The sequence below is a fragment of the Pecten maximus genome, chromosome 7, assembly GCF_902652985.1.
Source record: "Pecten maximus chromosome 7, xPecMax1.1, whole genome shotgun sequence".
NCBI lineage: Eukaryota > Metazoa > Mollusca > Bivalvia > Pectinida > Pectinidae > Pecten > Pecten maximus.
In genome coordinates this window covers 43,644,116-43,657,528 of record NC_047021.1, presented here as the reverse complement: position 1 = coordinate 43,657,528, position 13,413 = coordinate 43,644,116, and the positions used below count along the sequence as shown (strand labels likewise).

The following is a 13,413-nucleotide window of genomic DNA, read 5'->3' as shown; positions in this document are numbered from 1 at the left end:
TAAGATAATTATAAAGCAAAGAAATATAAAATTACATTTCTCATTGACCTTTGTTTCGACTTGATAAAATGTCAAAATTCACAAAAATTCACAAAAAATTCACAAAAATTCATAAAAATTCACAAAAATTCACAAACACAAAATGGTTGACAACTTGAAAAACTTTTTAAATGACAATCTTTTTTATCCTTAAGTGCTGAACAAGATTTAAAAAAAATCAATTTTCATACTTTCTTAATTGCCAAAATATCAAGTTTTGCACCCAAAATGTGGATCAAAGAACCGAAATTCAAATCTCTTTTTGTGTTGATCCTAGCTGTATCCCCAACTTATCTCAGGCCTACTGGCCTTTAATAATTGCTTTCCACAAAACTGACATTCCGATTTTACTGCACAACCTTAACTTTGCTTGGATTATTTGAGAATCTTTTTTATGGTTAATCAGAGACGAAGCTTAGAGTTTGACAACTTGAGAACATGTGTAGGATTTGATGGCTGCATTCTATAAATATTTACATTCCAGGTCTCTAAAATGCTTGCAGGAAATGGACTTGAACATATTTTTCTTTGTTTATTTATTAATCGTGGCAGCTAACAACTGGAAGATATTTTTTTCAGTTTTTAATGGACCTGGGTCAATTATGGGATGTTTGGTCAAGAAGGACAACTCTGTAGGAAGAGTTACTCTAAGAATAGACATGTTTTCTGCAAATTACGATATCTTGATATCTTTAACTCTTACAGAGTACATTAAGCACATAATATAAAGCAAGAAAACACACCATACAAATTTGAAAAAAAACTGCACCCATAATTAAAAATCAATATTAAGAATTTTAATTTTTTTTCAACAAAAAGCTAAATTCATCGATGATTATTCCATAATTGTATACAAGACAATCCACGCAGCAGAAATAAATAGATCTAAGGAAATAAACATCAAAACAGCCTTTTCTTTAAATTATCATACATTTGACATCTCTGTACATGTTACAGATTCATTTGTGGGCCTACTTTAATTAAGTAAAAAACGGTATAGATTCTTGATAATCAAAAGGGCAAAATTACGTAGTTGTATAGAACTGGTGATAATATGTTATGACGATAGGACATCATGACATTAATATATATATTTAAGTGATATTGGTGAACTATAAAAAAAACCCCAAAAAAACATGAAAATTTTACTATTTTCACTGTGTGGTGTACAAAAGCTGTCTCACTTTTTCACCCGGAAAAGTACAATCAAATTTTTCTTATTGCATTAAAAAAAAGTATTTTAATCTGTTTCAATTTTGATTCCATCATTCTTTTGAAATGAACTTTTTTTTTTCTTTTTGGAAAAAAAAAAAAAAAAAATAAATATTCATGGGTAGGAAAAGTAAGACATAGCTTTTATATAAGTGGACGATGGGAATATGTGAACATTGCAAGCTAAATCGCGGTACGGTGGATGAGTTGTGTTTCTCAAAATCTACACACATTTTTTATTCTAAATTCAATTACCTCATCCTTACAAACTATTTACCAAATAGACGACAATGACAGTTTCAATTGTTAATTAGTTAGTACATTAATTAGCTCATAAAGCTTTAGTCTGTTCAGAGAAGATCTTTACTGCTGTCCTCAGTGTTAATTAATTATGTATATAGCATTCAAAATAAGAATTTAAAATCAAATTCACATAAATTCTAAAAATAAAGTGCATCAATGAGACATGTGGTATTTCATAATGACAACATTGAAAGCTGGAAATAAAATACAAAATTTTATTTTATTTTGAAAAATTTTGATCTGCTTTTAAGCAATCTGTTCAATGATATCAATTGTTTTTTCTTCCAATAAAATCATTTTCACTTGGCACAAATTATATTAAAAGTATAATTCTATTTGATTTAACAATTAAATATCTTTGATAAAAAAATCCTACTATTTTTTAGCAAAATTAATAAATTTCAGTAAAAATATGCAATGACAAAAGAAAACTGAATTATCTTGTCTGACATTTTTTCAAATTGCCTGGACTATTCCATTATAGAGGGGTGTGAGGTGTAGAAGGATAGACAAGCTTTGGTAAATTGGCAGAGTTGAATGAGTGCACTACAGAGAAAACACCATGAGGATCCACATTTAAAGGACCTCATTTCAATACCTTTTTTTTGTCTCTGTTTGTCCCTTTCGCAGATTTAGGTACCTAGGTATAGCATATTTATATAACAGTCAATAGCTTAAGAATTATCTAATCATAAAGAGGAAAAATTAATGGAGTAGTATCAATTTTATTGCAACACTGGGCTAAATTACCAAATTATTAGAATATGTAACAGTTTTTGTTTCTTTTTTCCAAAATTGAATATTTCATTAATTATTGTCAATATATATGGATTTGATTTGAAATTTAGCCCAATATATCATAATATTGACTGGCTACTATTAGTGTCAAATGGGGATTAAAGACGCATATTTTTACATGATTACACCTGTAATATTTATGTCAGAGTTATCTCCCACTGAAAAATTGTCTGATTAGCATACAATATTTCAAAATGTCACAAAAAGGTCACATACAACATTATGTCTACATATCACAATAATGTAGCATACGTCCTTAAGTCTCCTTGCAACAGAAAGGTAGCATACAGCCTTAAGTCGCTATGTAACAGTAAGGTAGCATACAGCCTTAAGTCTCCATGTCATAGTAAGGTAGCATACATCCTTAAGTCTCCATGTCAGGGTAAGTTAACACACATCCTTCAGTTTGAATGTTTAAAAAAAATACAATATACAATTAATACTGCATTGAAAGTCAATATTCATTATATTTAGTTTGTCTATGTCTGAGGGTTATGCTTAATAAGAATTCTTGCTTACATTTTTTGATAATATATATAATTTGAAGAATTTATTATTTTTTTGCAGTGACAAGCATTAGTCCATAATATACAGTAAAGGGTGCCTGCTTGTAGATAAGTGAAGTTATTTATCATACTTTTGCCACAAAGGCCATGGTAACAGGCAATTTTGATAAACCGTTTCCATGGAAATCCATAGTATCATATGTTGTTACCATAGTAAAGCAAAGACAAGATTTAAATAAAGCTGCTCAAGATTATATGAAGTACACAGTTGATCAAGTATAGTTGAGATGTCTTCAACCATTTGAATATACAACAAAATTCTGTCTCCATGGTAAATGTCACATGATGTGTGAGCACCAATCAGAACTTACATTTGTAGTAGAGTTGCTATTGGGTAATTTTACGGCACCTGGTGTTTTCCTCACTTCTCCCAGAGCTTCTGCCAGTAGTTTTTGATTGATACCACATAAATTTGGCATGAATTTCTCACACTTCTTGTGACAGTTGACCCCACAAACTAATAAAACAAAAAGACAATATAAACTTTCAAATGTATGAAAAAAATATTCTCAATGATGAATGTAAAAGATTGGATTGTTACTTGAAATTTCCAGACATGTCTGCCTTTCTTTGATTTTTTGTTAAATTGACACAAATTTAATTCCATTCACAATGAAATCATCACAATAAGTTTTCTAATTGCAAAGACAATTGTTCATACTCAGAATACATTTAAGCTCACAAATAGAATAATTGAATGATCTGAGAGATATTTAAAATCATGAAATGACCTCAAGTACTCCACCTCCAACCTTGACCATCAACCTACTCACCTTGACATTTGAGACCTTGTCGGAATAGTCCGTACAGAAGAGTTCCGCAGTGATCACAGAAAGTAGGGGACATGTAGTTATTGACCTTGAACTTGTGTGGTACGTTGATATTGAATCTCTCGGACATCATCTGTCAAAAAAAAGAAAAAAATTATGATATCAATTACGCGTCTTAGTGACACTGTATCTATGATGACATCATTTATATTTCATTAATCGATGTACAACAAGTTGTCACGTCAAAATTTAGAGGTTTTTTCTGCAAAAGCCAAGCAGAGAACTACTAAATAATTTATTTCACATCTCATGCAATTTGAAAAAAAAATCACACAATAACTGTCAGGTTATTTTTCAATTGTTCAAAACTGAAAATATCTTAGAAACTAATTTTTGTTTTGTATTAAATAAAATGAAAATCATTATGAGGATGACCTTTGGATTTCTACTATGACCTTGTCTTTATGACCTTGACACAATATACTGACCTTTGTTTCCCGACTGTCCTTGGCACTTCCTGGACACTGTCCAAGAATTTTGTCATGACATTTTTTGTGGACTGCACAATTACACACTGAAAGACACAATAGATGAAATATGTTACTATATTTATCATCATATAAGCCCCCTCCCCTAGTGTAAGGTTAAGTACCATATTTATCCTCAAAAACCCCCTACCCTAGTGCAAAAGTTTCATCCTCAAAATAAGCCCCCTCCTTAGTGTAAACATATAGTGCCATATTTATCTTCAAATCAGCCCACTAAGTTGGGGGGGGGGGGGGCTTATTTGTGAACAAAAATCATATTGCTACCTATATTTATCCATCCTTATCAATGTACATTAAATATTCTTTTTCATTCTTCTGATATATTTTCAAAAAGCACTTCTGATTTTTTTTCTTAAAATATCAATATTTGATATTTTATATTTAATATGAAGGTCAAAAAAGGATGTTTCCTCCTATAAAGTGAGTATTGGCAGATATGAAAACAAATATCAGGTTGTTGAAGAATTCTGATAAAGACTATAATAAATTTAAAAGCAATGCAATCTGATAAAGACTATAATATATATAAAAGCAATATATTCTGATAAAGATTATAATGAATCTAAAGATTAGGTCATACTTACTTTTGCACTGATATCCTTGTTTGTTCAAACCCCTGTAAAAGATACAAACAGTTTAAGTTAAACAATCTATAAATCATGACAACATAATGTTGATGTTTAAGACCAGAAATATGTGCATTGTTTGCTAAGTGTAATAGACTTTCTCAAAATCTTTTAATGGGATTTTCATGTCAGATTTTTTGTTTTGTTTTTTATTCTCATGTTTATATTTCAATGCAGACAAAAAAAATCAGATATATTCTGTATATTTCAGACAAAATATTTGATTTTTATAACATATTGATTCAAATACAATTAAGTTACACGATAGCTTGAGACGCCACTTAAATCCAACGAAGATTAAGGAAATAAATCCATATAAAATTCACAATATAATACATATATTAACGATAAAACATGTTTTTCTGTGATTTACATGTCTGAGACTTTGGAACCAATTATAACTAAATGTGTGATTAGTCGACTCTCAGAAAATATGATCACCATATATAGCAGCTATGGTGAAATCTACTTTAATATCGAGTATTGAGAGCTTTGAATCCTTAAGCATCAAGGTTTGTGTGAAACTGTTTTCTGTGTAGAACTGTTTTCTGTGTAGAACTGTTGTCTGTGTAGAAGTGTTGTCTGTGTAGAACTGTTGTCTATGTAGAACTGTTGTCTGTGTAGAATGTGTCTGTGTAGAACTGTTGTCTGTGTAGAACTGTTGTCTGTGTAGAAGTGTTGTCTGTGTAGAAGTGTTGTCTGTGTAGAAGTGTTGTCTGTGTAGAAGTGTTGTCTGTGTAGAACTGTTGTCTGTGTAGAACTGTTGTCTGTGTAGAACTGTTGTCTGTGTAGAAGTGTTGTCTGTGTAGAAGTGTTGTCTGTGTAGAACTGTTGTCTGTGTAGAACTGTTGTCTGTGTAGAACTGTTGTCTGTGTAGAACTGTTGTCTGTGTAGAACTGTTGTCTGTGTAGAAGTGTTGTCTGTGTAGAAGTGTTGTCTGTGTAGAACTGTTGTCTGTGTAGAACTGTTGTCTGTGTAGAAGTGTTGTCTGTGTAGAAGTGTTGTCTGTGTAGAAGTGTTGTCCGTGTAGAACTGTTGTCCGTGTAGAACTGTTGTCTGTGTAGAAGTGTTGTCTGTGTAGAACTGTTGTCCGTGTAGAACTGTTGTCCGTGTAGAAGTGTTGTCTGTGTAGAACTGTTGTCTGTGTAGAAGTGTTGTCTGTGTAGAAGTGTTGTCTGTGTAGAAGTGTTGTCTGTGTAGAAGTGTTGTCTGTGTAGAAGTGTTGTCTGTGTAGAACTGTTGTCTGTGTAGAAGTGTTGTCTGTGTAGAACTGTTGTCTGTGTAGAAGTGTTGTCTGTGTAGAAGTGTTGTCTGTGTAGAAGTGTTGTCTGTGTAGAACTGTTGTCTGTGTAGAACTGTTGTCTGTGTAGAACTGTTGTCTGTGTAGAAGTGTTGTCTGTGTAGAAGTGTTGTCTATGTAGAACTGTTGTCTGTGTAGAACTGTTTTCTGTGTAGAACTATTTTTTGAGTAAAACTGTTTTCTGTGTAGAACTGTTTTCTACGTTGAACTGTTTTCGGTGTAGAACTGTTTTCTGTGTAGAACTGTTTTCTATGTTGAACTGTTTTCTGTATAAAGATAGACCCAGGCTTCCCCAGATGAATTACCATATCTACTTTGTTCATACCCTTTAATGAAAACCATCAGTAAGAGACAAATCAATTTCATTTACGGGATCAATCACTGATGGGAATATCGCTAACGTCACTGGACATGGGCCAATCAAATTACAGCTTGATAGATTGATCTGACAATACTGTCCCCCACTAGTCTACGCTTGATTTGATTAACGATTTTACATCACCGCGTTTCTATTCCAGAGATTTTTCAAAATTATTGAAACACAATATACTTGTGTGTGTGTTTGATCTATACGATCCAATAAATACAAAGATTTAATATTTTTGGTTGATTTAATATGCGTTGGACTGGTTTAAATGATTTGTTATCCAATATCAATATTACGAACACCATGGTCTTCTGACAGTTCTCTGACAGCTCAAGCAACAGCTGGTACAGGAAATAGACCAAAACATCAAAAACAGAGCATATATATATATTTCCTCGCAAGCATGCGATGAACCAGTACAGGAAATCTACCAATGTTCTAACGAGATTTCAAATTAACACTTCACCATTGTTTTAATCTAAATAATATTTGAAATCTAATTTTATTTTCCATGTTGGCATTGTTTTCTATGGGCGTAACAGTGTGGAGTTTCTATAAAATTGGATCAATCATAAAATGTTACGATTTAAATGGCATACACGTTAACACACTACACTTTAGCGCCTACACAATCTGACACCATCAATATTCGTGTCTGAATCGGAACACTGTTTTATTGCTAGTTTTCAATTCTTTTGAATCACTTTATTTTTTGAAGATTTGCTGTTTCACGTTTCTTGGTGACAGACTTAAAGTTTCCTCTTTTGTTATTTCCCGAGAGGTAATTATCGGTAATGCAGTTAAATGGAGGCTTACAAATAAATCGAGTTCAACGCTACTCCAGCAGTAAAATTTCTCATTGCAGCTGTAAGAGGATGGAAGTTTTTCCAAAAGAATTTTAATATCTTTCAGATTTCTTTTATTAGATTAAAGATTATGCTTTTGGCTTTTAGTATTGAACAAGATTGGAAACTAAAAGTGGACAATTTTAATACTGGTAAATATTATTGTTTTATTTTTATTGATATTCTTTAAAGTAGATTTTCTTGATGATCAATAACTACAAGTCAAACTAACTGTTATTTATCTGACAAAATATTTCACTCCAAAATAAATCTTGCCAATTTTTTTGGAAGAAAAAGACTTATGATTCATATGATATAATAATATTTAGCATTGTCAACTATGTTCATTAACAGTACAAGTATAAGGCCAGATATGATCCTGCTTTGGCATGACCTTGAGAAAATCCTCAAGGTCAAATCTAGGGCAAGACATGAATCTGTTTTTACCTGACCTTGAGAAAAGTCTCAAGGTCAAATCTAAGGCAAGACATAAGTCTATTTTGGCCTGGCCTTGAGAAAAGTCCTTAAGTTCAAATCTAAAGCCAGACATGTGCCTGCATTGGCCTGACCTTCAGAAAAGCCCCAAGGTCAAATCTAAGGTCAGACATGATCCCACTGGGTGACAGATTGACGATAACATCACCTAACAACCTGACAAAGACATATAAATATTTTATCCTCTCTCGTTTAACTGCAGGCATTTCTGTCTATCATGTTCAAGCGATCGGCAACTCAACCGACTATTCTAAATGGTCAGTTACTGGTCAGTTTTGTTAATGTGATTGGCAACTCAACTGAGATTCTAAATGGTCAGCTACTGGTCAGACTTGTGCTGACATCCTAGTAACAGAACCAAATCAGAATTAACCATTTTAATGTGAGTGAAGACAGCAATGGTTAGTGGTAAAGATATTCTAGAATATAAATTCTGTAACAGTGGCAGACAAATAATTGTGCCTTAAATTTATCACTCAACTTAAAAATTAAATTCTGATCATCAGAAACGTTCATCTTCATGTGCCTATAATCCAACCTAATGATGAAATCAAGGAGAAGCCATTTCTGTTCCTCATTTGATATATTACTGTAATTAACCTCAAATAAGCCCCCATCCCAAGCGTGTTCAAGCTTAGTACCATAGTCATACTCAAACAAGCCCTTTTCCTAATGTAAAAGTTTACTGTCAAAGTTTGGGGAGGGTTTAATTCTGAACCTATTTTAACTTACTATTTTAAAACTGCTGATTCTGCAAAAATGAAGAACGGGCTTATTTGTGGTCAGGGGCTTATTTGCAGATATATACAATAAGCAAAGTTCCTTATTCAGCTTAGTTACTTTAGGAACTCAACTTATTACAGAATAAACAGTTGATTAGACTCACCATAGGAACTCGTTACAGAACGAACAGTAGGTGGGTTGACGGAAGAATTTTGCAATGAACTGATGCCCTTTGACCTCATGAACTTTCTGTTGCTTAATGGCCCCACGCCGACGTGTGATCGCGCCTCCTGTGCTGACCTTATCCGGCTCCGCTAAAGCCGGAACTTGTTCTGTAAAGAAAATGAAATCTAAATCAACAATATGTTCATGTTTATTTAAACCGTCTCATCTCAAATGTGCAAATTTTTTTAATGATTTCTGTTTTCCAATTAATGAAATTAAGTATCCTTACAAAAATCTTTGAAAAATGTGATCAAAGCACCTTGCCTGCAACAATGTTTCACTAAATCTTGAGAGTAAAAAAAAGTTTAATGCAGAGCCAAATACATTTCTACATGGAAATAATGCATAGAATTTTTAAAAATATTGGTAATCTGAATTTGAACTTTGATAAATGTTAAATTTAGTCAAATTCCGCTTTCTTTGATTTACCTGTAATCATGGATATGTTTGCAAGATTAAAATGGTTCTCATACAATTTACCAAGAGCACATTTTACATTGCATTAGCACTGCACAAAACCATGATAGATGGGTACAGACTTGTCATAACATCCAAGATAATCCACACATATTTCGCAAATATTACTGAAATGTATATAAATGTCAGATCAACAGCACTATGTAGACAGGTCACATGACTCCGGAAATTTCTCATCTGGTTGTGTGATTTTTTTTTATCAAGCCTAATTTGTAGTTAGATTCCCAATGAACACCTCAATAAAGGAATGCTTGCTCGGATCAACTCCCAAGTCACCACTAGGTGGCGATGCTTCTCATTGAATGACGATCACCGTGGACCACTGGGAATTGTCTGTGAACCACTAACACACACGATTGTCGTAATTTCTTTAACAGTCATAGGATAAATTCGAAATAGCAAAGGTCAGGACGCGATACATGTACTGATCAATTTATACCTGATATACCAGCGGAATACAAATTTTGATCAGTGGTAGTTCATGAAATATGCAGGACAAATATTCTGTCATGTCAGTTCCTGATATTTGATAAATCATATCTTTTTTCCGTGCATGAAATGTCATACTGTACCAAAAATTTAATGTTGCTGATAATTTTTTGTATATAACTTGATAACTGATATCCGGAAATTTGAGGTTTTTCTTGTGAAAGACAAAACTGGCTGAACTTTTCCTTTCAGTTTGATAAGATAAAAAGATTAATTCTTGATTATTTTTTCAAACAGTTAAACCCTCGACTTCAGCAGTTAAATGAAATTGTGTTGGTAAAAGCTTACCCTCACAGCTGCCACAAGCGACAAAAACCGTTTTCAAATACAATTACCAAATCAATTATCAATTGAAATTATCTATTAACTGGCGAAAAAGGGTTCTCATTCTGTTTTCTCTGAATTCTTCGTCTCTTTTACAAATCTCACGGAAACATACAGTACAGAAATTCATAGTACTACTACTAAGAAATAGGATTTCTTTCACTTATACATATTTATAGATATTTCAAAGTTAATTAAACTCAAACTGACAAAAAATGTGGTTCTGTGCTGATGTAGTTTAGAATTTACCTTCGTTTTCGGAGAAATATCTCACTTGTATTTGTAGTCGGCCTGATGGCTTTAATTCCAACTGTAAATAAACAATTATGAAATTAGACAGGATGATCAACAAGAGTAGAAAACCTCATGGATTACACAGGAAGTTATTGAATAATAATAGTAAATAAAATTGACACATTGTGTTTGTGATGTCAGCAAGCAAGACTCATAAAGCCATTAAGTAACTGCTCAGATGGTGAAAAATATTTGAGGAATATAGCGGTTTCCATTAAAAAAAAAATTTCAAATAAAAAAAAACAAAAAATTAATTGAAATTTAATTGAAATTTAATTGAAACTGATTACCTGTTACGAACTGTTCATACTTTTTGAGAATATTATTGTGATGTCAAAAAGTCATTATGGTGAGATATATACCCTGTGTTTAAAATCTGAGCTCGGTTGACAAATATTCATGAAATTACATTAAAAAGAAAATATTTTACACCGATGGTTAGACAAATTTGTGACAGTATAATGTGCAAAATCTATATAGTTTTGCCGTAGTAAATCCATTATTAATAAGCAACCGAAGAGGACAACCAAGAAAAACCATGTGGGATGAAAGTTTATTAGGCCTGCACTAATAAACATATGCCAAAAAAAGTATCGTAAAGAAATTGAGATTTCTTGTGTTGATGTCAAATGCTAAGAAGCAATCTTCACATAGGCTTGATTTTTCCTTCCGCATCAACATCCAATTGAATTAGGGTAACAATTTGCGTACACAATGATTCTGTACGAGCCAATTTTGGGAGTGTTTTTATCATCGGATGTAAAGCATCGAGCAACGACATTAACCCAATAAGGATGGTTCTCTCTCCAAGACAATGGCCACTCCCAAGTTAAGTCGCAAAACCAGTCCGTACCATGTAACTTAGAATCAATAACGGAATTATAACTGGTTTCGGTATATCAACTCGAGGTGATTGGATTCAGGCTTGTGATTCAAGTATGGCTTGATACTGGATCTACATCACTGAGGTATGATAGACAGCACGACACTGCGATATTTAGACAGATCAAAACACAACATTTGCCAGGTATTCGTGTGAAGATTTCTGGGAATCGTTTATCTTAATTGACAGTAGATTCTACATGTGGTTTAATTGTAGATGATACAACTGGTCTGCTCATCAACACTGGACAGAGTTGTTCATGTACAAGATCACAGAAATGTCACTCAATTTAAAGATTTCTTTAGTCTACTTTTCAGAGACAGTTTAGCTCAACAGACACTGAAATACCGTCTGCTGTATAAAGCATTTTGACGATAGTGATTGTATTTGGATCAATCTTTTTGCTGTCCCAGACTAACATGTTGATGTGCAGCAAACGATCTGATAGTCTTAATTACAGATAAGTCCTGATTAATTATAAACACTTGCATCAAAGAATTCTGTCTGGAATAAATACGAAACACGCCCTGTTGATCTCATTGTACGAACCCGCAATGACAAAACACATTTGTAGTTACGGCAACTGACATAGTGGGTTTGAAAACTTCTTTGAGAAATAGATTCATGAGTTATATATTCAGCATACTATACATAAATCCATCTGATCGGAAACTAAAAAGATGCTGAAAATCACTTATCATTTTTAATACTGATTTGATATTTTGTAATGCAGAGAGCAAAAACCACTGCCTTATATATGAAATTATCATCACGAAAAGATGTTTTCTAGTATTTTATCAGGACAAAATTTTTTTCCATCATGTCATTTCTTTTTTAAATTTTAAAACTTAAAGTTTCCATGGTGATTCGGTCGATTTTCATTAAATCATGATCAGTCCTCACTAATTCTGGTAATGTATTAATAAACTTGACTTTTTAGTAAAAAATTTTTTTTAAATTTTGTTGTGCAGAAATTTTTCCTCAAACTTAGTAGTGAACCCATGCATATTTCAAAAGCCAATTAAGACCATAACAAAGAATTGATTAAGAAATATCAATATATTTATAGGTTGAAAGAAAAGGCCCTTACAAGCTCACACAGCAATTTTAGTGATCAACTGAAAGAGTTATTTTCTGGGCAATACTGATTTTTTGTTTGGGATGAGAATGCTGCTGTTCAATTTATTCTGAAGGCTCACAAAAGGGTCAAGACTTCAGTCTATCATTGTCCAGACTACGGTCAGACAGACTGTGCTGGGTAGCGGTCAGTGGCCATAATTTATTAGAGAGGACAATGGAGTGTTTCTCATATTGGTCTTGACCAGAAACAATTTATTGTGTTTTATTGTTAAGAGAGACCCATTTATCATTGGGATGACTTGAAATCTCTAAACAGTATCGAAGGTCAGCTACATGATTTATGGCATTTCTATAAAATACAGCAAAATATACATACAATGTATATACATATACTCTACAACTGAAGGGATGACAGCGATACTAATCAAGGTATTAGTAACTTCAGTCCCGGTCAATATCTTTTTATACCAGGTCGATATAAAACACCATATTGACCTCGTCAATGGTCTATAATTGATAAATATCTGTTATAATAATCAAAGCAGGCTTTTTCACAGTTTGAAATTCTTTATAACTCTATAAAGAAATAATAAAATCTAACAAAATAAAGGGCAATAACTCTTTATAGAAATCATCAAAACTTACAAAAGTACCACTGCAAGTTATGATAATATAAAATCTAACAGGTTTTAAAGAGATATGTCAGAATTGAAAATCAAGATAAAAATTTTTGATGGTTGTGTATAAAACAAAGGCGACAATTGATAATGGTCTTGTGACAAATATTTACCCAAACTGTGGCTATGTTTCCATCATTGCATTTATCAGCTAAAGCCTTTGAGGGGACTGTAACTTCAGCTAGGAGCCGATTGGGTCTTTCCATGACAATCATGTTGATGACACGACCATCGTATAAATGGGCATCGAAGCATGTGTTCCACTCAGGATAAATTGTCCTCTTCTTTTGTACAAGCTGTATTCCACGACCTTGAATTAAAATATTGATATCTTAGATTTTAAGCACACCGGAAAACTGATATTTTAAAGGC

At 32.7% G+C, this 13,413-nt stretch overlaps 1 protein-coding gene across 6 annotated transcripts in view; it reads right to left on the bottom strand.

Moving 5' to 3' along the window:
• Positions 1–13,413, bottom strand: part of LOC117330925 (protein kinase C delta type-like) — a 113,762-nt gene that overhangs the window by 16,428 nt on the left and 83,921 nt on the right. For 5 of the 6 annotated variants that reach the window (XM_033889489.1, XM_033889490.1, XM_033889491.1 and 2 more), the window contains 8 exons: positions 13,155–13,351; positions 10,357–10,417; positions 8,756–8,924; positions 4,821–4,852; positions 4,177–4,262; positions 3,692–3,821; positions 3,230–3,375; positions 2,153–2,194 (listed from right to left, as the gene is read on the bottom strand). In XM_033889489.1, the coding sequence (XP_033745380.1) occupies positions 2,153–2,194; positions 3,230–3,375; positions 3,692–3,821; positions 4,177–4,262; positions 4,821–4,852; positions 8,756–8,924; positions 10,357–10,417; positions 13,155–13,351 (863 nt within the window). The remainder of the gene's footprint in view (positions 1–2,152; positions 2,195–3,229; positions 3,376–3,691; positions 3,822–4,176; positions 4,263–4,820; positions 4,853–8,755; positions 8,925–10,356; positions 10,418–13,154; positions 13,352–13,413) is intronic. The other variant, XM_033889494.1, reaches the window with a different exon arrangement.